This window comes from Podarcis tiliguerta (assembly GCF_965153285.1).
Source record: "Podarcis tiliguerta genome assembly, chromosome: 3".
Taxonomy (NCBI): domain Eukaryota; kingdom Metazoa; phylum Chordata; class Lepidosauria; order Squamata; family Lacertidae; genus Podarcis; species Podarcis tiliguerta.
Genome location: NC_139536.1, coordinates 29,646,138 through 29,673,388, shown reverse-complemented (window position 1 = coordinate 29,673,388; position 27,251 = coordinate 29,646,138). Strand labels below are relative to the sequence as shown.

Sequence of the window (27,251 nt, the reverse complement as noted above, 5' to 3'; positions counted from 1 at the left end):
TCATTTATCTTTCAAAGTCTTCATATAAAAACCATTGAAATATGGTCTTGAATTGATAGTGCTTGTGTGTGTGTGTGTGTGTGTGTGTGTGTGTGTATCTGTAGCAGACAATGTATAATATAGGCATGCTGTGACTACAGCTTGCCTTGCATCCTATAACAATAGTGTAGAATTGTTTGCCCTTAAAAATTATTCCAGTCACCCATCATGCAGTTAAAAGAAGAGGCCCACACCAGCCCATTCTGTGCACTGTTATTAACACATGTCTTTAAGAACCTGTGCACATGCACTTTGCACATTTAAACATATTTTTGAGAGAGGTAGAAGCTTTCTGGTGCTAATTGACTTGCAGGCACTTTTGCCGTCCTTGGGTAACGAAAATGGAGACAGCAGCTGGTACACTGCAGCGTGTGTCTGGTAACTTGGTAGGTAGCAAGATGTTCAGACCTGAAGTCAGTATGCATGGTTGAGTACATTAGGCAAAGCAGGGAAACCCAAGAGCAACCCCAAGAAATTCTTCTGTCTTCATTTAGCAACTTTTGTGTACATTATGAACATTTAGCAAATGCACACAATTGACTTGGGTAATCCAATGCATTGCCATCTGCCTACTAGACATTGCATTCGGCGAGACCAGCAGCTTCTCGGAGGTATCCGAGGCATCCTTTCAGTCCAAAAGTTCATACCATAAGGGCTAGAAACATGTTCTTTTTCAAAAGAAAAGAAAACTTAAGAATCCCAGGAATCTGAATGTTGTACCCAGTAGAACTATTTATTTGCTTGTGCTGCACTGCGGCATTCAAACATATGAAATGCTTTCTTTAGGATGGAGCTTGTGAATAGATTAATTAATCCCCCCCCCCCCGGCACCTTCCTGCTGGTCATGGTCATCACTTTGGCACAGCCTTGAATTGTGACTTCATCAGAAGTCTGACTTGGGAGAGTGGCTTGCGGAGGCACCCTGCAGAGAATGTCTAGACTCCGGTTGCCTTCAGACTGTCACTACTTTGCAGGAAGGATTCAACTGGAAATTCAGGTTTGTGCATTTAAAGTGGATTAAAGTGCTCTGGTGCAAGAAATCCACTTTAAAAACACACTTTTTGTGGTTAGCAAAGTGATAGGGAAATAACAAGTATGGGATAAAGAACAATTGACAGAATAATGTATAACTCCTGTGCAAACCAATCCGGATGAATGTCCAGGGGTGAAACTAGGCTTTATTTTATCTGGGTCAAAGACACAGTTTGACACCCCCCTTGTGCATTTGTGTACACACACACACAGAGAGAGAGGCTGGGAGCCTCAATGGCGCCACCTGGAGGCTTCACCCGGGGCCAAAACCCCAGCTAGCCACACCCCCACAGTTGTTATGGTTCTGTGAATGTCCCTTGTATAACTTCCCTGCAAATACATGGAAACAAATGCTTAATAAATAGCGGACATAAGTGAGAGAACTGCTACAAGTGGTGCAAAGTATGTTTTGTATTGGTGGAATACAGCAACAACACCATGCATTGGAGGAGGTCCAAGAAGCAGCATGGAACTGGAATGTGCTTTTAAATGGTATTGCTTAAATGACAAACGCAGTACAGTGGTGCCTCGCAAGACAAAATTAATCCGTTCCGCGAGTCTCTTCGTCTAGCGGTTTTTTCGTCTTGCGAAGCAACCCCATTAGCGGATTAGCGCTATTAGCGGTTTAGCGGCTATTAGCGGCTATTAAAGGCTTAAGGGATTAGCGGATTAGCTGCTAAAAGGCTATTAGAAGCTTAGCGCCTTAGAAAAAGGGGGTGGGGAGTGAAAAAACCCCTCAAGAATCGCAAGACATTTTTGTCTTGCGAAGCAAGCCCATAGAGAAATTCGTCGTGCGAAGCACCTCTGAAAACGGAAAACCCTTTCGTCTAGCGGGTTTTCCGTCTTGCGAGGCATTCGTCTTGCGGGGCACCACTGTATATTATTGACTTCATCAAGTTACAACAATGGGAACTGAATTACATAATACTACTATTGTCATTTGTGCATATCCTATTCATCTAAATCAGCGAAGGAGAAACTGCAGATACTCCTGGGGATGTCCACTGTCTGAAGCCCTGAAGATCTGCTGTCGGTCAACATAGATAATACTGAGCTAGATGGACTAATGGTCTGAGTTGGTATAAGGGAACATCCTGTGTTCTAGATATATCCCTGGCATCTCATGTTAAAAGGTGCTCAGGAAACAAGGGATGTGAAACCCACCCACCCACATCTCAAAGGAAGATGGAGCAAGCTTGTTTTCTCCTGCTCTGGAGAGCAAGACCGGAACCAATGGATTGAATTGACAAGAAAGGAGATTCTGCCTAAACACCAGAACTTTCTGGTAGTAAGAGCTGTTCAACAGTGGAAAGAACTCACTCAGAAGGTGATGGACTTTCATTCATTGGATGTTTCTAAGCAGAGGTTGGATAGCCACCTGTCAGGGATGCTTACTTGAGATTCCTGCATTGTGGACGGTTAGACTAGATGACCATTGGGATTCATTCTGATGCCAGTCAGATAGAGTATAGTAGACTAGATGGACAAAATTGGTATAAGTCAGCACCCTGTGTTCATTTGGGTAGAATATTGGGTATTTTCTCATCTGCAGCACTGGATGAACCTGCATTATAAAAGTTGTTCCCAGGTGAAGTTTTCACTAATCTCAGATCTTTTGCAAGTCTGCCACCTGTTGATACGCTTTTTGTTTTTGAAATAGAATTCACCACATTTTTGCAGGGGTCACGGTGGCCTTTTGCAATTTGGCAGCCAAAGCAAGATTCTTAAAGGTACATGCTGTCAACCTAAGAAGGAAGCGCTGTACCTGTATGTGGAACTGTAACCAAAAGTACTAGTCTTAAAATTGAAAGCCTCTGAGCCAGAGAGGAAAATTTTACTTTTGTTTATATTTACTAGAGCTTTCCAGCATTAACCCTTATATCTGCACAGACGCCAATGCTCACCTTGGTTAGCCTTTTGGGTGGGGCTCAGAGCCTGCCAACCTAGCAGTTCGAAAGCACCTCCAGGTGCAAGTAGATAAATAGGGACTGCTTACCAGCGGGAAGGTAAACGGCGTTCCGTGTGCTGCGCTGGCTCGCCAGAGCAGCGATGTCACGCTGGCCACGTGACCCGGAAGTGTCTGCGGACAGCGCTGGCTCCCGGCCTCTAGAGTGAGATGAGTGCACAACCCTAGAGTCTGGCAAGACTGGCCCGAACGGGCAGGGGTACCTTTACCTTTACCTTTTACAGAGCAGGTAGGGGTACAGCCAGGAGCCAGAGCTCAGCTCTGATAGTGGAGTCTAACACAAACACTGTTCTCCTAAAATGTACAGCTTTTTTTTTTAAAAAAAAAGGTCAAGAAGGGAAGGAGGGTGGGTAGAAGCAACTCAAGCTAGATTGCCCCTGAAGCAACAAACCTGGCCATGTTTTTCTGGCAACTGATCATTTTTGATTATCAACAGCTTCATGTCTAAAAAGTCTTGTCGGTCAAAGGGAACAAAAGCAGTAAGAGCAAATTAGACATAAATATTTACAGGACCAACCCATATTCAATATGGGGCTATGAGCTGGGATAGCTCAGTTGGTAGAGCATGAGACTCTGAATCTCATGGTTGTGGGTTTGAGCCCCACGTTGGGCAAAAAAGATTCCTGCATTGCAGCGGGTTGGACTAGATGACCCTCATGGTCCCTTCCAACTCTACAGTTCTATGAGTCTATGAATTCATTTCTGAACACATGTAATTAGGGTAACAAGTAGTGCTTTGGGAGGGTACAAAAATCCTCTCTTTCTCTCTTTCTCTCTGTGCCAAGGTGGCAAAAACTAAGTCAAAATATAGGATTTACTAAGTAGCATCTAATAAATCACTTAACATGCTCATTTCCAGTTTGTAAAAAGGATGTCTACTGTAATATTGTCATTGAAAAATATTATTGGCAGGATGAACGCATTAAACAACCCAAAGCTTTTGTGGTGGGAAGCATATTAACGATCAATTAACAAAACCCTTTAAAACAATAAATCCACATGCTTCTAATTTGGCAAAGGGGAAATCCTATATAATTTCTTTAGAATGTGATCTCAGTTTGATTAATTTCAAGTAAATGAGAGTGGGAATGTAATGGACAGAAATGATTCATCTTCTTTCCCAGCTACAGTATTTGCTGAGCTTTGGGTTCCTGAGCTTTGTGAATAGGAAAAAATGATTACGGTATTTTCTATAACTATCGACCAGATAGTATAGAATGCTCGCAGCAGCTGTAATTTATGCTTTAAGCTGCCTCCCTCCCCCCCCCCGTCTCTCTCACACACACATACACACACACACACACACAGAGTGTATGTTACTGTGTGGCATCTGCCTCCTTCTATCAGAGGGGTCAGAGAAAATTGCAAAAAAAGGAAGGAGGGAAGTATTCTGCAGTGTGAGGTGTGGAGTTGCCAAGAGGCGGTCTGAAGGCTTTGCTTCTCAGCACACCAATAGTAAACTTAATGGGAGACAGAGAGAGGGGTGTGTAAGCAAACTTGAGCAAACACTGAGCTCTCTGCTGGTTGGGATGCTTCAAAGCTCAGAAGATGAATAACCCTAATCTTCAAGGTGGTCACATTTTGGTGACATCTAGCAACAGGAAAACTTCTGTGAGGAAAGCTACTGTGAGCTCCTACAAGAGCAACAGAGCCGGGATTTCCTTCCATTCTTTAAATTTTCTCACCGGCGTCTTTATGCTCTTGGGCCAAAGTGGGCTCCTCCTGGGACACCCGCAGTGCCTCGATTATGGTCCTCCTTTCCAGCCTCCGTTCCACCTGGAGTTCTGCTCTGCCTATGAAACTTTTGGTTGTTGTGATCAGGACAAAGACAATACGATTGCAGCCAAATACTGGGAGGTGATGGATTATATCGATCCGCAGGCTCACAAGTTGTGTGGAGGATATATCAAAGATATTTTATGCCAGGTAAGGAAATGGGTGGGTCGTAACCTTCATTATGCATCACTGATATCCACTTGATTGCAAATTCTACTGTTGGTTTATTTTTATTTTTTAAGGAGGGAAGACAGAGAACAGAAATAAAACTAAGTTAGCAGCTGTGTGTGTGTGTGTGTGTGTGTGTGTGTGTGTGTGTATAGAATATATATATGTGCATCTTTAGCAGCTACAGCTACAGGGGAATATATATAAGTGGCATCTTTCCTGCGGACAAATTGTGATGTATCTAAAAAGATAATGTAATATTGTTCAGAGGGAGGATGAGGATAATAGTCCATTGATTCATTCTACATATCTGCTTAGCATACAGGTATTAAGCTGTATAATCTTAGGGTGTGTTTTTTTTTTTATGTTTCAAACCAATATGACACAGTGGTGAATATCTCACATCCTCACTCTCACTGGAGAGCAAGGAATGATTGTCTTCCCCCAGAAATTTGAAGTTGGCTTGGAAGAGCAATCACAGCTTGCAACTTGTTCACTCATGCTACTTTAACCCCTGCTAAACAGATCTTGTGGATTTCATATCAGAAACCTGCCAAACCTGTTTGAACGGTGGCAAAAGTGTGACAAAAGAAATACGAATGCACACCTCTTTGGACTGCTGTCTTCTTCTTGGCCTCCCTTTGGCAGGCCACTTAAGCTTTCTCTCAAAGTTGTTGTGAGGCTCAAGGAGAGCTGTGAAGCAGGGGGTTTTGGGGCTACAAAACACACTTTCAAGTTAATATTCTAGATCAAATGAAGCAGCAGCGGTGCTCTCCGTTGCTGGAAAGGTGGCGAAGCTAATCATTTTGTGTCTGGGGTTCGGAACAAAAAGATAAGTGTTTCTTCCATTTGCTTTGCAAATAAATGCAGACCGAGACTGGGCAGCGCTCGGAGGCTTATGCAGGGCTGAGCAAAGTGGACCTTGGTGTTTTGATTCCCAGATGCCATGAAGCGATGTGTTTAGATTGTGCTCCTGCCTGGTGCCCTGGAAAGCTGCAGCTCTGAAAGCAGCCTCAGATCAAACAGCTGGCACCCATGCCTTTTTGGAAAGGGTTCCCTCCAGTCTCAGTTGCTCGGTTCCTGCTCCCCCTGCTTTCTAGTGAAGGCTGCCCATCTGGCTGAAGGCAGAAGCCGGCCAGTGTGTGTGTGTAGCAGGAGAACAATGAGCCAAGGGTGCAGCTCCCATTGGCATCCTGCCTATCCAGTGATTTACGAGCAGAAAGGGTTCCCCTTTTACAGTGAGTCATGGAGGTCAATGATTCACTCCTTGCCAGCACAAAGGAGCCAAAACACACACCAGGCAAACACTTAGCACTCTACCATCTAAGCTTCCTCAGCGCTAAAATATTATCTGCATGTACTGAATACGCTCTCTTCAAGGGGCAACACTGCTCAGATTGTGAAGTCAAAAGGAAGCTGCTTATTTTTAAAAATAATTTCACAGCCACAGGAACCCATATTTTCCCCAGTGTGGGGCACTTTGTGTATGTCAGGGGCAGGGATGGAATTGGTCTAAAGTAAAGCATCAGAGGAGTGCTCTGATGGTGTTTCCTGCTTGGCAGGGGGTTGGACTCGATGGCCCTTGTGGTCTCTTCCAACTCTATGATTCTATGATTCTATGAAAGCAAAGACAACCTGGATGGAAAATGAAGCCAGTGGTTCAGTTTACTTAGGACTTAAAGATTTCGCCCCTCTTCAGATGCCAATGTGCTTGTTGCCTCGCTTAATCTGAAATGTATTTCGGTCTGTTAGCAAAGGTGAGCCTTTCTGCTCCTTTTGCTGAATGGGCCCCTCAGACCTCTGCCCCCAAATCTTGCTGTGATGGCACCACTGCTGGAAATGGTGGATAAATGTGACGGTTCCTGACACTGATTGATTAATTAATTAATGTCAGTCTTAGGGCCAAAGAGGAAGGAGACCTCAAATATGTCTTTGCACCCAATATGCAGATCTTTTAAAATGCAGTGGTGCCAGAGAGGGCAGGGAATTCCTGCCTATGCAAATACTAGGTCCAGAGAAAGGATTTCCTTTCGGACTACAGCAGGGGAGGAAAGGGTTAAACTCTCTCTCCTCCTGTTAATTATCAGTTCCACCACCCAAGCTGATGCAAAAAGTTTCACTCCAAAACCCCTGCTCATTAAATGTAGAAAAACACATTTAACACACTGTGCCTTTAAAGCATATTTGAAGCACGTTTTCCACACCTCAGAAAAAAAAATCCTGGTGTCTCTAGTTTATCCCTCACAGTTACGGTTCCCACCAACCCTTAACAACTGGGACAATAGTTAATTCTGCATAGCTCCACTTACTATTATGTGGAAACAACTTTTCAGACAGGGAAACAGGGAGAGGAAATCCTTATAAAACGGCAGACACAGTAGTCACAGAGGGACCTAATATTTCATCAGCCCCTCTGAGATAGAGATTGGAACAATGAGCAGAACACCATTTGCAACCTCTCACATAGATGAGGAAAAAGGAACAGATGGGCCAGCCTTTTACTGGCAAGGCGGCTTAATCCTAGCAACTGTTATGTAGACCCTTAGGAATGTCTTGACCTCAGACATTTTTAGCCGCAAATGGGGGTTGCTTGCATTCTCTGAAAGACAGCCCCTACAGGGACTAAGTTTGGACTTGAGACAGGGAGAGACTATAGGATCCAAAGCAAATGGTGGGACAAAGGCTTGTCAGAGGGGACATTTTCTTGAACTGCATTTCAGCATACTATACTGAGCTCTGAAGATTTAGGCCCTATCTGCCCTTTACATTTAAAGCAGCATCACCCCACTTTAAACAGTCATCATAGCATCCCTCAAAGAATTATGGGAACTGCAGTTTGTCAAGGATGCTGATACTTGTTCGGACACTCTTATTCCCTTCACAAAGCTACCATTCCCAGAGCTCCCTGCAAAGAAGGATTGATTGCCAAACCACTTTGAGATTCCCAGTTACAGTCGTATCTTGGTTGATGAACGCCTTAGCAGTCGAACGCCCGAACGCCGCAAACTCGGAAGTGAGTGTTCTGGTTTGTAAACGTTCTTTTGGAAGCCGAACGTCTGGCAGCCAATCGGAAGCTGCACCTTGGAAGTCAAACGTTTTGGAAGTCAAACGGACCTCCGGAACGGATTCCGTTTGGCTTCCAAGGTACAACTTTATAGTCAGTAGTCAAACAAGAGCTTTGGATTTAACAGGTCAGTTTTGGACTGGAATAACAAAAAGCTATGTAAGCAAGAAGAAGAGCAAGCAAGTAGTAGTAGGTTCTCTGTGGAGAAATGCTATTGTGTGATGGCGAGAATGGCACACTTCTTTGGGCATAGCTATGGAGTCTGTCTCCACAAGATGTGGTTGTGGCCATCAAGTGCCATCACAACATAGATAGCCTTTAAAGGGGGGGGGGATAAGACAACTCATGGAAGATATGGCAATCACTGGCTGCTAATAACAATGGTTATCATACCCAACTGCCCCAATAAAATGGGAACAAAATGGAAAGCATAATGCTGGTGGTCAACAAAAGAGCTTTAAAGACTGTCTCAAGGCAAATCTAAAAAATGTAGAATAAACACTGACAACTGGGAAACACTGGCCTGCGAGCGCTCCAGTTGGAGAACAGCCTTTACCAAAGGTGTCATGGGCTTTGAAGACACTCAAACTCAGAACGCAAGGGAGAAACGTGCTAAGAGGAAGGCATGCTTGGCAAATCCACACCATGATCAACTTCCGCCCGGGAACCAATGTCCCCACTGTGGAAGGACGTGTGGAACCAGAATTGGCCTCCACAGTCACTTACGGAGTGGCTCATTGTTAAAACTGTGTTTATAGAAGACAATCTTACTCGGCTATGAGTGATCGCCGAAGAAGAATATATGTGTGTGTGTATCTATCTATCTATCTATCATCTATCTATATCTATCTATCTATCTATATCTATCTATCTATCTATCTATCATCTATCTATCATCTATCTATCTATCTATCTATATAATTTTTTAATTAAACTTTCTGTTTTACAATTTTGAATACTCATTTAAACATCCTTAAATTAGCAATGACCTTCCTGCATATTTTACATAAACCATTCAGTATTCCATTATTACATCCATCAAAATTTACTTACACTGTTGAATTTATCTTTATGCTGCCAACGTTTTCAAGTGTACACAATTTTCCCCCATATATTCAGTAAACATTTTCCATGCTTCTTTAAACATATGTTATTCTTGTTCTCTTATTCTATATATTAAGTCTGCAAGCTGTGCATATTCCATCAGCTTAAGTTGCCATTCTTCTTTAGTTGGGACCTCGCTTGTTTTCCATTTTGGGGCTAACAAAACACAGGCCGCAGTAGTGGCATACATAAAGAACCCTTTTTGATACCTGGGAATTTCTGTCTGAATTATCCCCAACAAAAAAGACTTTGTTTTTTTGGAAAAGCACTTTTAAGCAATTCTAGCCAGTTCTAGCAATATTGCATCTTTCAGGGCCTTGCTCTCATGCGAACGAAATGACTCATGCAGGAGCACGCCCCCAAAAGCCACGCATCCCGGTTTTCCGCTGGGGCGTGTGAGAGGGTATGGGTTATATGCCACCTTCGGAATCAGAGGCACCATGCTCTGAATACTGGTTGTTGGGTAATAACGGCGGAAAAGGCTATTTCCTCATGTCCTGCATGGGAGCTTTCCATAGGCTTCTGGACGGCTGTTGTGGGAAACAAGATGTTGGATTAGGTCTGGGATGGGGTACCTTTGGCTTTCCAGATGTTGTTGGACTATGTCTCCCATCATCTCCAACCATCGGCCTTGCTGGTTGGGGCTGATGGGAGTTGCAGTCCAACAGTATCCAGAGGTCTCCCTTCCATAGCCCTTTGGTCTGATCCAATGGGGCTGTTACGTTTCTTAAAGTCAGGGAGCATTGCACACTTAGAATTATAGAATCATAAACTGTAGAGTTGGAAGGGACCCTGAGGACAATCAAGTTGAACTCCCTGCAACGTAGGAATATGCAGTTGTCCTATGTAGCGATCGAACCTGCAACCTTGGTATTATCAGTAGCACGCTCCAACCAACCTATTCAGGCATGCTATTTGAGGTGTCTTTGTAATACATAAATGTGCAGACTGAGCAGGCGTGACTGTGCTACAGCAGCAGCCACACAGATAGGGTCCATTGCACAGCACTTTCAGAATGCTTTTCGCCCTTTAACAGGAATGCTCACCCTACGCAGCTCATCTTTATGATGCTGAGAATCCTCAGACACCCCTGCGGAATCTGCCCGGCCTTTGCTCGGACTACTGTTCGGAGTTCCACCTCTACTGCCGTTCTGCCATCACGTTGCTTACCGACGACAAACACATCCAGGAATGCTGCGAGAGGAACAAGACCCGCTTCTGCAACCTGCTTAACATCCAGGACGAAGACTATTGCTTCCCCGACGTGCTGAAAAACACAGACCTGAATCGTAACCTGGGCTCTGTGGTGGAGGACAAGAAAGGCTGCCTTCAGCTGTGCCTAAAAGAGGTGGCCAATGGGCTGAGGAATCCTGTGCTGATGGCGCACGCGAACGACAACACCCATCGCCTGTTTGTGGCTGAACAAGTGGGCATCATCTGGGTCTTTCTTCCAGATGGAAGTCGCCTGGAAGAGCCTTTTCTGGATATTAAGAACATGGTGCTGACTACCCCCTGGTTAGGAGATGAAAGAGGTTTCCTCGGGATGGCCTTCCACCCCAAATACAAGGACAATGGGAAGTTCTACATTTATTACTCCTACCAGGACAAGAAAAAGGTGGAGAAAATCAGGATCAGTGAATTAAGAGTTTCCATGTCGGATGTCAACAAGGCTGATGCAAGCACAGAAAGGTAATGTTTTCCCCAAGCTTCCTTCCATCTTCCTTCTGCTTCCTCCCAAGGGCTTAGGGTGAAGTTGTCACCTTTAGTCCTCATATCGACCCTGTGGGATAAGTAGTAACCAAGTACACTCTGTGCTAAAGCAAATCCCAGCTGGGCTTCAAGAAACAATGAATTCTGTGATCTGTGATTTATTTTCCCTGGCCAAGCAAAAGGACAATTTTATAGGTATGTGGGTGGAGGTGGACCCAGGTGCTAAGCTCTACTGTGCTATCCAAGATAAAAGAATGCATTCAGATGTGGGATTTGAACCTAGGTAAGGGTGGGGAACCTTTGGCTCACAGACTAATGCTGGCCAACAGAGGTTCCAGTTTGATCCATGAGGCCCAACCACGTCCTCCTGTCAATCAGCTGATGTCACTCATGATGTCAACTGATGGGCGGAGTCCACATTGTTCATTGGATGCATGGGCCTGTTCCCAGCAGGCAACAGGTGTGCGCAGGCAAAGCAAAGGTGTGTGCTTTCCTTTGTAGCCACAGGCTACAAGAGAGACTGCTCTGACTTGCAGCTGATGCTTGCAAAATGTGATAGGGAGGGGAGAAAGGAGGTTTTGCCAGCCCTACACTCGGCACTTTGGAAAGAATCTAGACAAATCTTCTCATGGAACTTTGAAGTGTCAGGCATAGCTCTAATGGCTTTAGCCCAAACATAGCAGAGTTTTCCTGCACAGCGAAGAAGCTAGTTGAGGTGGAAATGACTAGTCAGCTAGACTCAGAATAACTATTTACAGGATTTATTAAAAGGGAAAAGAAACCAGCAGAGTTTCTGCATACAAAACAAAGCAAAATAAATCCTTTCTTTCTCTCTCTCTCTTAACCATACACAGCACTCCTACTCCTAACACACCTAACACACCAAACTGTGCTAGCATTCCTAGATAACAGAGTTGAGTGCTGGTCGTTAACCAATCAGAGTCAGTAGTTTCTAGGTCAAGCAGACCTTGGCTTTCTGCCAAGAGTAAATTGACACTGCCTTGAGTTAATTGTGTGAAGCCAGAATCTGTAAGTTTTCATGAGAATCAATTAACAGAAACTGAACATCTTCAACCTGGAGAATAGTTTCAGTTTCAACCTGTAACATGGGGGTACCCGTTATTGTGCAGCCTGATCCCACTGTCTTCAATGGAGATCACTCCCAGGTTCATTGGCTCTGTTTTTCCACCTATATATGACAAACTGTGGTCTTTACTCCCTAACTATCTTAGACCATGGCATGGCCAGTTTTGGGTTCCTGACCCACCAGTTGCATCAGCCAGTGCTCTAGAGCAGAGGCAGAGAACAGGACCCAGATTCTGACAAGCTGGATCCTGAGCTCTCTTGACATTGGAGGGAAGGGCTACCCACTTTTCAATCATAATTGAAGCCAGTGATGAAAAGGAATCCCTCCCCCCCTTTATAGGTATGACTTGATCCATGTCAACAAAGAATGCTCCTTTGTGTTGTTGGCTTGAATCGAAGGTGGTCATTCAAAGGAAGAACCGGGAACACCCTCTGCATCCAAACATTGGCTCATTTGGGAATTTGGTGGCTTTTCCAGTTGCTGTGCAGGGCCTAATGTCCAGCATAGAACCCAACCCTATCATCTACCAGACCACAGTTTCTCCTAAAAAAGAGGCTTATTGAGGGTCCTAGTTTGAATATTATTCCACCCATGTTCAATTGCTGCCTCAATATGTGCCTGGAAGCAGGATAGATGTATTGAGAAGTATATTGCCAAATAGGAATGGCTGGATGCAGAAAGACCTTGCACAGTTAACACGCTTGCGCAGGGCTTTTTTATTCTAGCCAGAGTTCACTGGAGCTCAGCTCCAGCAGCTCCCAGGTGGGCGCCATTGCCATTCTAAGAGGACAAGGGAGAAATTCATGGTGAGCTCTGGCACCTCTCTTTCTGGAAAAATAGCACCGCTCCTGCATCCAGGAGTTGTGCTGATCTGCCGTCCGGATTTCCTGCTTTGACTACGGCTTAAAACTGCAACGTGTCATGCGGTCCACCACTATTGGCATAAGAGTTATCATAGATCAAAACAAAGCCATTAATTGACTTCCTTTCCATAGCACTGATGTATGCATGCTGATGTATGCAACCCATTCTGACCCATCTTCTCTCCTGGGAGGGCAAGTGGGAGTGCCAGATGTGCACTTAAGACAGTTCTATCCAGCAGACGGATTTCATCAGAAGGATAGAATTATCCCAGGAATTTTAGGGTCCTTTTTTGCTTTGTCTAGGAAAAGGGAAAGATTGAGCGCTATGCAGATAAGATGTTCTGCTTAGTGACTGAATAACTAAAATACGTCTTTGAACTTAGTAAGGCCCTGAATGTTAACCAGCCTTCCTCCCTTGCTCTTTTCCCTAGTTTCTGATCTCTGTGTTTCTCTTCCCACCCCCTCTCTTCAGGAGTCTCTTAGAAATCGAAGAACCAGCCGCAAACCATAATGGGGGGCAGATCCTCTTTGGCCTGGATGACTACATGTACCTCTTTACAGGGGATGGAGGGAAAGCCGGAGACCCTTTTGGTAAATTTGGGAACGCTCAGAACAGGTAAGGTCCATCTTCAATAAGTGCTGATTACATATGAGACAGCTTACTTTGCCTTATACTTTTTGAAATAAATTATACTTTTTAAAATATACTTTTTAATAAGTTATACTTTTAAAATAAATTATACTTTTTAAAATAATGCTGCTTTTCTGTTCAGGGGTGCTTTTTAAATAATAATAATAATAATAATAATAATAATAATAATAATAATAATAATAATAAATAATTTATTTGTACCCCGCCCATCTGGCTGGGTTTCCCCAGCCACTCTGGGCGGCTTCCACAAAGACCAAAAATACACTAATATATCATACATTAAAAACTATAATATACTATTACACATACACACACACACACATATACACATATATACTATAAATACTATTATATATATACATATACACTAATATATCATACATTAAAAACTTCCCTGAACAGGGCTGCCTTAAGATTATCTTATCATTTATTGCTTTTTTTCAAATCTTTTATGTAAGTTCCCTTGCGTATCATTTGACAGAATGTGATGATATCCCATCTAGTCAAGCAGCCAGCTGGCATATATGGAAACTGCTACGACACTCTCCCTTCTGTTTCTTTGTCACGTTCGTTAATCCTTGTTTTATGCCTTGGTTCCCTCTCAGGAGTAGTTTACTAGGAAAGGTTTTGCGGATCGATGTGGATGGAAGAAGCTCTGACGGGAAGCCTTACCGCATCCCCTCTGACAACCCTTTTGCCTCTGACCCTCAAGCTCTCCCAGAAGTCTATGCCTATGGGGTGAGGAACATGTGGCGTTGCTCTGTGGACAGAGGTGACCCGCTCAGTCGCAAAGGAAGGGGGCGAATTTTCTGTGGAGATGTCGGCCAGAACAAGTTTGAAGAAGTGGACATAATTGTTAAAGGCGGGAACTACGGCTGGAGAGCCAAGGAAGGCTTTGAGTGCTATGACATCAAGCTTTGTCAAAATTCCTCCTTAGGTAAAGAATGTGACCTGCCATTTTTAGCGTGTTCGTGGGAAGGCCTTATCATACCTGTATTTGGTTTAACTGTTAATTCTGCAGCTGTCATTTTTGTCATTCCTTTGTGAAGGGATAGGAAGTGCACATGTTCTTCATTAAGGATAAGATCCTTGGGGGCAAAGTTGCAACATTTAGAGTGCTTTAGTTTCAGGAACTAAAAGAACTAAAACTAAGGAACTAAAGGAACGCGGGTGGCGCTGTGGGTAAAAGCCTCAGCACCTAGGCCTTGCTGATCGAAAGGTCGGCGGTTCGAATCCCCACGGCGGGGTACGCTCCCGTTGCTCGGTCCCAGCGCCTGCCAACCTAGCAGTTCGAAAGCACCCCCGGGGGCAAGTAGATAAATAGGGACCGCTTACTGGCGGGAAGGTAAACGGCGTTTCCGTGTGTGGCTCTGGCTCGCCAGAGCAGCGATGTCACGCTGGCCACGTGACCCGGAAGTGTCTGCGGACAGCGCTGGCCCTCGGCCTCTTGAGTGAGATGGGCGCACAACCCTAGAGTCTGTCAAGACTGGCCCGTACGGGCAGGGGTACCTTTACCTTTACCTTTTAGCTTCAGGAAATGGCAAGTACAGTCATACCTCATGTTACGTTTGCTTCAGGTTGGGCGTTTTCAGGTTGCGTCCCATGGCGACCCGGAAGTACAGGAAAGGGTTACTTCTGGGTTTTGCTGCTCGTGCATGCACAGACACACAAAGTGACGTCACGTGCATGTGCAGAAGCGGCGAATTGCAACCCGCGCGTGCGCAGACGCGGGTTGTGTTCTTTTCAGGTTGCGAACGGGCCTCCAGAACAGATCCCATTTGCAACCAGAGGTACCACTGTACAAGGAGACACGATAGAGGCGTATAAAATCACACGGGGTGGGGAAAATGAATAGAGAAACGTTTTCTCTCTCCATTTCTCACAGAGCCTGGGGGCATTCAGTGAAGTTGAACGGTGGAAGATTCAGGACAGACAAAAGAAAGTACTTCACACAGCGCACATGAACTATGGACTTTGCTCCCACAGGAAATAGTTATGGCCAACAACATGACTGGCTTTAAAAGAGGATTTGGCAAATACATGGCAGAAAAGGCTATTCATGGCCACTAGTCGTGATAGTGATGATCTACCTCCACTGCTGGAGGCCTCTGAATATGTGTAATTTCAAGACCCCTCCTCTCCATTTTAATGGTTAGTTATTTTTAAACCAGTCTGGGGCCCATCAGTCATTCAACCAGAGGGCACCTTCAAACAGAGGTCTGTCCGCTGCAAAGCTGGATGCACGGTGGTCCTATAAACCAGTGTTTCCATATAAACCAAGATATTCCAAAGGGATCACAATGAACAATGCGTAAATGGGGGAACCGCAGCCCAAGGCTAGGGGGCCACAGAGGGAAATGAGAAGTGAAGGGGGAATCCTGATTGGCTAGCTATCTGCTTGGCCAATCACAAGCGGGTAAGGGGGCGGGTCACCAAGACCTAGTGCTCTCTCTCCCTTTTTTTTGCCACGGATGGGTGTAGCCAGGATTTTTGTTAGGGGGGCAGGTTTCTTGTGGGGGCAGTACCTCTGATTTGTATTGATTTTTACTTATTTGGGGGGCAGTTGTCTCCTGTGCCTACGCCCATGGGAGGGGCAACAGGAAGGAAACTAGAATCATAGAATCATAGAGTTGGAAGAGACCACAAGGGCCATCGAGTCCAACCCCCTGCCAAGCAGGAAACACCATCAGAGCACTCCTGACATATGGTTGTCAAGCCTCTGCTTAAAGACCTCCAAAGAAGGAGACTCCACCACACTCCTTGGCAGCAAATTCCACTGTCGAACAGCTCTTACTGTCAGGAAGTTCTTCCTAATGTTTAGGTGGAATCTTCTTTCTTGTAGTTTGGATCCATTGCTCCGTGTCCACTTCTCTGGAGCAGCAGAAAACAACCTTTCTCCCTCCTCTATGTGACATCCTTTTATATATTTGAACATGGCTAGGTCGGATGGGGGCCACAGTAGGAAAAAGGTTGGACAACACGGCTATAAACTACACTAATTTTACTTTAAATGTCCAATTTGTTTTAGAAAAAAAAAATGCTCTTGCCTTGAAGAAGGATGACTATTTCCTTTTAAGATAATCAAACAGTTTTAATTGACTAAAGTGCATTTTCTCTGTTTTTAACAGATGATATACTTCCAATATTTGCCTACAGCCATTCAGTGGGAAAATCAGTCACTGGAGGTTATGTGTATAGAGGATGTGAGTCTCCAAACCTGAATGGCCTATACATTTTTGGTGATTTTATGAACGGGTAAGGGACAAACTTCTTTCCATTAACTTTTCAGTACAGTAGGTAGGTTTCCTATAGACCATCTCAGAATATTGGTTTTTGGTTCATCCCTAGTCATGGGCTCAAACAGCTCATGGCAACGGGGAGTAGCAAAAAGTATTTACGGCCCCAGAGAAAGCCTTGGATCTATTTTGGGATATACTGTACCAGAAAGAGTTTTTCTAAGCTACAGTGGAACTGTGAAAGCATAAAACATATGTTTTTGTTTTTTCATCCAGTCGGCTTATGGCTTTGCAAGAAGATGAGAGAGCAAATCAATGGAAGAAGCAAGACATTTGTATCGGTAGCACTAAAGCCTGTGCCTTTCCAGGGATGGTCAGCTCTTACAGCAAATACATCATTTCTTTTGCTGAGGATGAAGCAGGTAATGTTGGTTGCTGTGTCTGTATTCTTAGAAAATCATTTTTTTGGGAGGCCACCAACTCTGAGTTGCTCAACAGTTTTTGGGGTGTCCTGGTTTACTTTTTGAAAATGGCAACCCTGGAATAATCAGGAACCTGGAAGGCCACACGGTTGCTTTAGGCTGGTGGTCGGTTACAACTTGTGCAGGCCTGGCTTACATAGACAGGAAAAATTGCACTATTATCAGCCTGTTGCAACTTTGTCTGACGAATTTCACATTCATGGCTTTCTCCTCTCTTCCTGTTGTCTCCAGCTGAGCTCTATTTTATGGCTACGTCCTACCCCAGTGCCTTTGCGCCACATGGATCGATATACAAAGTTGTGGATCCTGCAAGGTGGGTACTTTCTCAAGGCCTTGAATGTCCGTGTCCTGCTGATTTTCTGAACAGCATCGGCACCACACACAAATATTTGTCAGTTTTCTCCCAGGGCGATAGATACAACAGAAACACTCCATTCACATGACTGGATTTCAGTTTCATGCATTAAACCCGCAGAACAACTATGTTCTTGGGAAGCCACAGTTTCCTGCTCTGGCACTTGCAGGCCAATCCATTAATTAAAACGAAGTACATTGGTTTAAAGCAATTGGGCGCCAGTTACCGTATTTTTCGCCCTATAGGACGCACTGGCCCATAGGACGCACCTAGATTTTTTGGGGGGGAATAAAGGGGGAAAACATTATTCCCCCCCCCCAGGCACGGGGCTGGGGCGGGGGAAGCCCGAGCTTCCCCCGACCCCAGTCCCCAGAACAGGCAGCTCTCCGCAAGCCATGGGAGCCCGGCGCAAAGTCGCGCCGGGCTCCCACAGCTTGCAGAGAGCTGCGTGAAGCCCGCTCTGGGAGCATGCGGGGCCGGGGGAGGGGGAAGCCCGAGCTTCCCCTGACCCCAGCCCCCAGAACGGGTCCCAGAGCGATGCCGAATCTGTGTGCAGCTTTTTAAGATGCTGTCTAGGTTTGTCATTGCTTTTCTCCCAAGAAGCAGGCGTCTTTTAATTTTAATTACAGCAGTTGTAACTCGAGAGTCTAAGGAATTGGTTTAGAACCAAGGCTTAACTAAAATAAGCACACCCAAAATGAAGAGGTGGATGTTTTATTAGTAATAATTGAAACAGCAGCATAGCATGAGACCTGTTTACCAAATAGGAGAAATTGGAAATAAATCTGGAGCTAGGCCTGGCCAGTGTTCAGTCTGCTGCTGCACACATCTCAGTTCAGTTACTCATTTTATATTGTGTCTGTTTTCACCCCTACTGTAGGGAACTCTGTCCCCATTTGTGCTCAAGGAGAGCTGGCTCGCAGGCAACCCGCAGCATAGAAAGCAGACAAAAATACATCTTTTTGTAGTTTGTATTTATTTTGAAGTTGAGACCAACCATAGAATTCGTCTGAGACTCAGGAACTAGTCTAGAAAAACATGAGAGTTGTTGACAGAAGTTCCGTCCAAGTAATGGCAGGGCACATCAACAACAGTAATAAATATTCACTGTTTGTCTATCTCCTTTTATCCAAAGGATATCCAAAAGATTAATGTACCAAGAAAGCATCGCTTTTGCTCCCAAGTAGGGAAGACTTCCAGGCCCACCAACATTTGGGATGCTTTTCTGGGCAGATAGTAATTTTCATGTTCTTTTCACCTTGTTATGAAGATGTCAAGCTGTTCTGGGAAGCTTTAATCTCTTTGATACACACTTTCCAGATTTTATTTTTAGTTTTCTGAGCTTTCAGGTGTGCGTTTATTGTGGGATGGGTGCTTCTTATTCATGCAGGTATTGTTTTGTTTTTGGGTTTTTTTGCAGCAGCCACATGATGGCATTGGCATCGAACCACCAGCCTCTATTTCCCCTCCCATTTAATCTCTTTTTGTGTGTGTGGGGAGGAGAAGAATGTAAGGCTTTAAACACACACACACACACACCAAAAACACAACAAAACTTACCAACCTGTTGTTCATGCTATCTGAGAACGGGTATTACTTCACCTTCAGTGGAAAAAGTGTCCAACAAGAACTTCCAGGAAGATCCATGGACCTTTCTGCAGGTTTTTAGAAGTCTATATTTCCCATTCCTTTCTTTAGCATGTTTGTGAATTACACTCAAGAGAGAAAGTGAGAACTGTCTCAACTTCAGTAGCATAAAAAGGCCATGGAGTTTTCAAGGCAGAAACGCGAGAACTCAAACTCACCAAAGCCAAACGACATGTTACATTATTTAACATTTTTTTAAAAAGTGTGGTTAAACAGGCCTGTTTTGTAAAAAAAAATGTAGCTATAGGGTCCAATCTGGATTGGGGCACCATGTGAGTTTCCTGCTGAAAATCACTCACTTGCTCATATTTACCCTTGGAGTTGTTTCTTTTACTACAAATGAATTGCTCCCACTAAATACTGAGATTCCAGAGAACTTGCTTCTTCCAAAGAATCCTGGGAAATGGAGTTTGTTTAAGAATGCTACGAACTGTAGGAGGGGCAAACTACAGTTCCCAGAATTCTTTGGGAGGGCATGTATTTTAAAAGTATGGAGCGCATGTGACCCGTTGGGAATGATAACTGTATCACAGTTCCAATTAATTTAGCAGAGCAGTGGAAAGACTTAAAACCAAAGATATAGTAGGCAAATATCATCCACAGGAAACCTAAATTAGGAAGAGAGTTCTTTTCAAGTACAAAATGCTTGACATTTTCCTTAACTGAAAATCCACTTCTTCACAAGGAGAGAAACTAATGGAAGGATTCGGGCAGGATATACCGGTAGCTTTTGTTCTGTTCGCATGACAGTGCTTTCAAGGTCTTTTGCTGGCAAGCTCATGATTTAAGAGAAAGACTGAAGTTGGCCATCTGCCTCTAGAAAACCACCACAAACACAGGCTCCTTATCCATTCTCAAGATGTCCACACATAATTTTTGTGACCGAATCTATTTGCTTTTTAGGAGAGCTCCACCAGGGAAATGTAAACAGAAGCCTATTCCAGTGAAAACAAAGAGTAAGCGAATCCCATTCATTCCCCGTGCAAGTAAGTCAACAAGGATATGTGGTGTTTTTCTGTTTTGTTTGCTATGTAGCACAAATGCTAAGACACATTGAAAGGAACTTTCGATGTGTGTGCCAACCATTAAAGGCTTCCAACTAAGTAAATACTACAATCAATCAATAATAAACAATTTAGTTACCCCCCTCTTTATTCTACACTTGTGCTTATTTTTTTCATGATGGTATTGGGGTGGTTATACACAATCACGTTTTGATACTGTTTGCACCTGCAATCACTTTTGCGATGGGCATACTGCCAGGTTTCCAATTGGCACAGCTAATGTTCTAGGATTTGTGGGTTTTTTGGGGGGTGGGGAGGCAGGAATTGGCTTGCTTTTGTTGTGCTGTAGTCCAACAGTGCCCTTCTAGGCGGCACTAATACTGTATCACTGGGGAAGCATTGCAGAACAACAAATAAAGTAATGTGGTGTGTGGACACTCCAGTGTAAATCCACCATCATTAATGCAATAGTACTGTATCAGTGACATGTTGCAGAATACTAAAAACAACAAAACCCTCCTGTCTGAATGTATATATTCTGATCTAAGTATATCTGAATCAGGGGTGAACTATTCAGCCTGGGGGACCAGACCCTTATCTGTCCCCACCCCCGTCAAAAGGTGGATTGGACACCAGTCCAAGTTGTCACTGAAACCGCCCACACCCTCCCACATTTCTCCGATGAAAATAGGGACGTCCCATTCCATAATGATAATTTTACTATTTATACCCCACACATCTTACTGGGTTGCCCCAGCCACTCTGGGCAGCTTCCAACATATACAGTGGTACCTCGGGTTACATACGCTTCAGGTTACATACGCTTTAGGTTACAGGCTCCACTAACCCAGAAATAGTACCTCGGGTCAAGAACTTTGCTTCAGGATGAGAACAGAAATCGTGCTCCGGTGGCACGACGGCAGCAGGAGGCCCCATTAGCTAAAGTGGTGCTTCAGGTTAAGAACAGTTTCAGGTTAAGAACGGAGCTCCGGAACGAATTAAGTACTTAACCCGAGGTACCACTGTATAAGAACAAAATAAAACATTAAACATTAAAAAAACCTGCCCTATACAGGATTGCCTTCAGATGGCTCGGGGGTCGGGATAATGCCATACGCTCCAACATTTCTCTAATAGGGACATCCTAAGGAAAAGCAGGACATTCCAGGATCAAATTAGAAACCAGGACGGCTTCTCTAAATCAGGGATGTCCCTGGAAAATAGGGACACTTGGAGGGTCTGTGCTGGCTAAAATGGACGTTTTCTCTTCCCATAAGAGTGCAAGCCACTTAGTGTTTGGCATGTTCCTGCTCTCCGTCAGCTGATGAGCAGGGGGAACAGGTCTTGCTCCTGCAGAAGAGCAATTCGGAGCTCACTTTAAGCTCTCAATCATTCCTTATGATGGGAGTTGTAGTCCCGTGTGGTTACATGCGTACCTGCTCCACACTTGATGACATCAGGTGGGGGGGGCAGGTAGGTGTGGTTTTCAAGGGTTGGCTCTGTGGGCCTAATCGAAATCCCAACTTGGCTCACTGGTCCAAGGCTTCCAAACTTGGGTCTCTAGCTGTTTTTTGTACTACAACTCCCATCATCCCTAGCTAGCAGGACCAGTGGTCAAGGATGATGGAAACTGTGGTCCAAAAGCAGCTGGAGACCCAAGTTTGGGAAACCCTGCACTGGTCAATGGCTCCTCACCCCAAATCTAAATGTTTGAGGCTTAGGGTGGATTACACAAGCCAGCAAACCTCTTCCTAACAGCTCATAATATTTCCCATGTTCCCCCCTTTCCATTTTATCCTTACCACAAACCTGTGAGGCTGAGGGATAGACTGATTCAAGGCAGGGGTGCTGTTGTTAAGTGTGGCTGAGGGGTTCAGGCAATGCTGCAAAGCACTGTGATAATTGTTATGTATTGAAGTTCTCACCCCGGCCACCAGGGGTATTGTGTATATAGTTTTCACTCAGGTCCACGTCAGTTAATTTATGTGGGAAACCCTGGGCTATTGTTGTTACAATGTTGACAGCCAGCTGCCTATAAAAGCAGGCTGGCTGAGCAGTTCAGTTCAGTTCCAGCTTACTTATAAAGAACTACTTGGAGAAATCTCTGTCGTCTGCTTTGTCAACCCACTACTTAATAATAATGACACCTCACCCACCATTTTTAAAAAATTGTTTTTGATATTACAAATATAGATTTACAATACCAAATACATATCCATATAAAGAGATCTCTCTGAATCTCAAGACTTCCCCACCATCTCCTCCATGGGTCCTATTGTCAACCTTCTCAACTGCATATTATTTCATAAACTATATTTTATATCTATCCATATTGTCCATAGTATTTGTTACATTACAAGTGAGATTAAAATCCTGCTAATTTCCCCCCATTCTTTCTTGAAGTTTTTGTCTTTTTGGTCCCTGAGCTTTCCGGTCAGTTTTGCCATTTTGGCGTAGTCTAACAGCTTGGTTTGCCATTCCTCTCTGGTAGGGACACTTTCTTCTTTCCATCTCTGGACTAGTAGCATCCACGGTGCTGTTGTCGCATACATAAATAATATTTTCTGTTCCTTTCCCACGCACCATCTTAAATTGCTCTGTATCGCTGCTAAATTCAAGCTGTTGAAACAAGGATGGTAACCTCTTAAAATGTCTTTTCACAGAAACCGTCCTTGAACTGCTTAAAGAGCGTCTTACAACCCGTCCCCCCAAAACAGCCTTCAATGCTACCGAACCGCCCCCAAATTCTTCCACTCCAAGATCCAAGAAGCCTGCCTCCCACAAAGACCCTACTAAACGTAAGGCAGCGAAGGCTCCCAGGTCTGGCAGAAAGCAGCAAATGACCCAAACCCCCAAGGCCCGGGGATCCAAGACGAAGTCGGACAGAACAGCACAAAAGGCTCCACGGGTCTCGAAAGCGACGGTGACGACCTCCCCGCCAAAGAAAAAAGGCTCCCGGTTAACCAGAGCCCAAAAGAAACAGGTTCCAAAGCTGAACTCAGCGGCTAAGGAGAAAATGCAGAAGAAGAGAAAGAGTTCCGGCTTAAGAAGTGCTGCTTGAACTTCCAGTATACACCAGTTATGTGAATGTAGATGGAGTTGCTGGGCAACTTGCTTCCGTACCGCTCTTAGTAAGAGAGTGAGATCAGTGTGTAGTTTACACGCCAAATAAATATATATATGTATATGAATGAAAGCATTCCGCTCCAGGAAAAGCAAGCAGCTGCTAGCCCACTGTGACAGATGCAGCACATTCGCTTAATGAGGAGTTTAAATGCCCCAGATGGATTCCAGGTTGTTGCTTTGCAGAAATCTTACTCCGATGACCGTTTAATCAGTTTAAGGAGGCTACGCAGTGGCCATTTACAGCAGTATAGTTCTACAGGAATGTCAGTGGGATTGCTTTGGCTGTGTGAAGCAGCAACTGATTTGCACCCTCTTTGGGAAATTCAGTTTCCCCATCGACTTGCATGGCAAAGAAAAGATGGCAAGGTTAAGAAGTCTGTGGTACTTTTGTCTTGGGGAGAGTAAGGCTGTATCTCAAAAGGTTAGTAAGCAAGGAACACTGGCTGCATTTCAATGGCTGAACAGTCTAATAAAATGCAAACCTTCTACGGAATTAACTCCAGGGAGCAGAATTAACTAAATTGCCCAGTCTCCTATTTTGACAATACTGGGCCATAGCTGATTTTCTTTTATCAGTTGCAACATACATTCTAAAGCACACATATTTTCTCTCTCCCTATAATAAAATACTGGATGAGAACAAATAAATCAAAGTGCGTCTATTTGTGTGGTTCTCTTGCAAGGCAAAAAATGTTTCAACAAAAGCACTTAAATGCTGCCACCTTTTATTGTAGGTCTCACCTGGTCACTTTATTAGACAACATCCTATCAACACCCAACGCAGGGGTACAATATTCCTGGATTGTACTATCACAGATACAAATTCCAAATGCCCCAGTATTGGGGGGTGGGAATTCACCTGTGTTTGGATATGGGTAGGATAGGAACAATTAGGATAATAAGCTATGCTTTGCAGTAAACCTTATGTCTAGTAGTGGGCAAGGACTTAAGAATGACTTTGCAGGGCCAGACTAAGGCCATCCCTAAATCAAGCAAGGCAAGGAAGGCATCTTTGCTGCCTCATTCATTTTTTCACGTTATGACTGCCATAATTCCAATGCATTTGCAGCCTGTTCCACCACACTAATGTATGACTTGCAGGAACGGATGCATCTCTCATTCAGCACTATACAACTAGATAATGTATCCTTATTTAGAAAAAAAAATACAAATCACTTAATAAAAAACACCTAAGCAGGTTACATAACTGTGTAAAACAACTAGCCATGAAACACAGATAAAATGTTAAAAACCATTATACATAACTAAACAATGTCTGGAAGAGACATGCTGCTATTAAAAAAAAGCTTTTAGCTGCCATCTAACACAGAAAAGCCTCAGCTTGCTGATCGAAAGGTCGGCGGTTCGAATCCCCGTGGCGGGGTGAGCTCCCGTTGCTCGGTCCCAGCGCCTGCCAACCTAGCAGTTCAAAAGCACCCCTGGGTGCAAGTAGATAAATAGGGACCGCTTACTGGCGGGAAGGTAAACGGCGTTTCCGTGTGCTGCGCTGGCTCGCCAGATGCAGCTTTGTCACGCTGGCCACGTGACCCGGAAGTGTCTCCGGACAGCGCTGGCCCTCGGCCTCTTGAGTGAGATGAGCGCACAACCCTAGAGTCTGTCAAGACTGGCCCGTACGGGCAGGGGTACCTTTACCTAACACAGAAAAAACATCAAAACAAATTCAGTATCTTTACTATTGGGAATCATTCATGTATAATTACTTATGTACCTGTTATACACATTGACAATCTACTCGTTACCTTGAGGACTTTTCTATTTTTACCTAAAGATTGTGTTATACAGGAACGTACAAGAAGAAACAGTAAGAAAAGAAGAAATGTATTAATATTGGAATTAGTCTCATAGGTAATATACCGTACATATGAACTGTATATGTTGCACATACTGGGCTAGACCTTTACGTTAGGAAATAATCAGTAAAATGTTTACAGTTATTATTATTCAGCCTGTTGCGCTTTGTGTATCTAACACAGTGTTATGTACTGAGTTGAATAGGATCCAAACTGCAGCAGTCTGATTGGTCCTAGAACAATAGGATCCAAATTGCAGCAGTCTGATTGGTCCTAGAACAATAGGATTCAGAATGCAGCAGTCTGATTGGTTCTAGAACAATGCAGCAGTATGATTGGTTGGCAGGAACCACCCAATCATGCTCCAGATATAAGTGAATCCACAACCTGATTGGCTTATAGTAGAATTCCAGAATTAGCCAATCATGTGCAGCCCATTGTGTTCAATAATGTATATAAAGCAGATACTTTGAGGGGACTTTCATTCATTCCTCCTCACCACTATGAGCTGAATAAAGAGCATGAAATCACTTTGCGACTCTGAGTATATTTCACACAGGAAAGCAAAGTGACTGTGCAATATTACTAAATTAAGAAAATATTCCTTCCCTCCCCACCACCCCGGGTTAAACTTGTCCCAGGTGTTCCAGGCTGCCTGGAGCCCTGATCACCATTCTTAATGGGTGGGGATATACAAACTTCTTCGTGAGTTTATTATATAATAAAGAATACAGTAGCAGTAGAACACATTTTTTCTGTTTGGGTCTCTCAAGCGGAGATTCACTCAGATTGTGCCACGTGGTTGAAGTACCACTTCGGGGAGACCTCAGATGCTCCCAATAAGGCTGCGTACACAACCATCCCTTGGAAGCACATGGCTTGGCCCCCAGCGCAACGCCCCCCCGCCCAGAATAAATCCGGCCCTTCTTCCTGGGATCTTTTCTCACTTCGGAGACTCGCGCAGATTCCTTGTCCTTTAGCGCCACCTGCTGGCTTTAGCCTGGAAAGAGACCTGAAACTGCAGCCTTTGCAACCAGCGACGCCTCCCCGCTGTCCTTTCGAACCTTCCAATCTCTTTAAGAGTAATTTTCACTTTTGAAGCAGGCGTTCAGAACGTAAATACGATTTATGGTTGTTGTTTTTTTTTAAAAAAACCAATAACATTATTTTTTCCTGCTATAGAGAGGGGGAAAGCCATAATGGTCCCTCCCCACTTTTTCTTCTACGTTGATCGAAGGGCAGCAGTCTTGACTTCCACAGACCTCTGCCAACGAGCTTCAAATCTAGCACTAAACGTTTTGCATTAAATTGTAAGTTCTTCAAGGAAAAAAAGAGGAAAAGGAGAAAAAAAAACCGCCCAGGCCCCAGCGAGGATCGAACTCGCGACCCCTGGTTTACAAGACCAGTGCTCTAACCACTGAGCTATGGAGCCACCTATCAGTTCTGCTGATACAAATGAATGGTACTGTTCTATGCTACCCGGATGCTTCTACCATTTTATCGACTTCTTAGATCGATGTTGTCGCGAAGACCCAAAAAGCAAGCTTTTAATTAAAAAATCCCCCCAAGCGCTGTGTGCATAACGCCGCGGAAAAAGAAAGAAACCTTACAGCCCCGAAGAAGAGACACAGCCGGATCGTGTGTCCCCGGGGAAGTTTTCCAAAGCAATTCTTCTTCTGGACCCGAAGAGAGAGATTCCCCCCCCCCCCAAAATAAAAATGATTGCATGATGTCCAGCTAAAAAAGCAAATCCAAGGACGGCTTATTGTTGCAATGCATTCGCCCCCACCCGGCCGTCTCTAAAAAGGGTTCTTAAAAAAATGACAAAATCCAGCTCAGATTCACCTATACGCTTTTCAATGTTTGGGTTTGTGCAGATGTCTACTTCGCTTCTCACTGCAAAAAGAGCGATTTCTACCAGATAGTATGAAAATCACCATAACACACAAATAAATTCATTCTGTTCCAAGCAGCGCCGATTCAAGTTCCCCGTTCCCGTTTTGCAGAAAGAGCTCCTTCTTCGGTCTTAGGCTGGAATTCCTATTAACAACAATTAAGGTAAGACCCGATCGACTTACACGAGGACTTACTTCTGCGTAGACATGATGGATCGGACTGCAAAAAAACCC

The 27,251-nt window shown here is 44.2% G+C and overlaps 1 protein-coding gene across 1 annotated transcript; it reads left to right on the top strand.

The window, feature by feature from the left end:
- Positions 1 to 4,500: 4,500 nt before the first annotated feature.
- Positions 4,501 to 24,107, top strand: HHIPL2 (HHIP like 2). The gene is made up of 9 exons (XM_083434455.1): positions 4,501 to 4,963; positions 10,186 to 10,838; positions 13,282 to 13,425; positions 14,067 to 14,398; positions 16,590 to 16,716; positions 16,974 to 17,119; positions 17,411 to 17,492; positions 20,085 to 20,167; positions 22,849 to 24,107. Exons 1-9 carry the CDS (start codon positions 4,586 to 4,588, stop codon positions 23,244 to 23,246), a joined length of 2,343 nt encoding a protein of 780 aa, XP_083290581.1. The 5' UTR covers positions 4,501 to 4,585; the 3' UTR covers positions 23,247 to 24,107.
- Positions 24,108 to 27,251: the final 3,144 nt, after the last annotated feature.

Coding starts and splice junctions, on each gene's coding strand:
- HHIPL2 (XM_083434455.1), top strand. CDS start 4,586: ATGAATAACCCTAATCTTCAAGGTGGTCACATTTTGGTGACATCTAGC. Junction 10,839..13,281: donor GCTGATGCAAGCACAGAAAG/GTAATGTTTTCC, acceptor CCCTCTCTTCAG/GAGTCTCTTAGAAATCGAAG. Junction 17,120..17,410: donor TTTTGCTGAGGATGAAGCAG/GTAATGTTGGTT, acceptor TGTTGTCTCCAG/CTGAGCTCTATTTTATGGCT.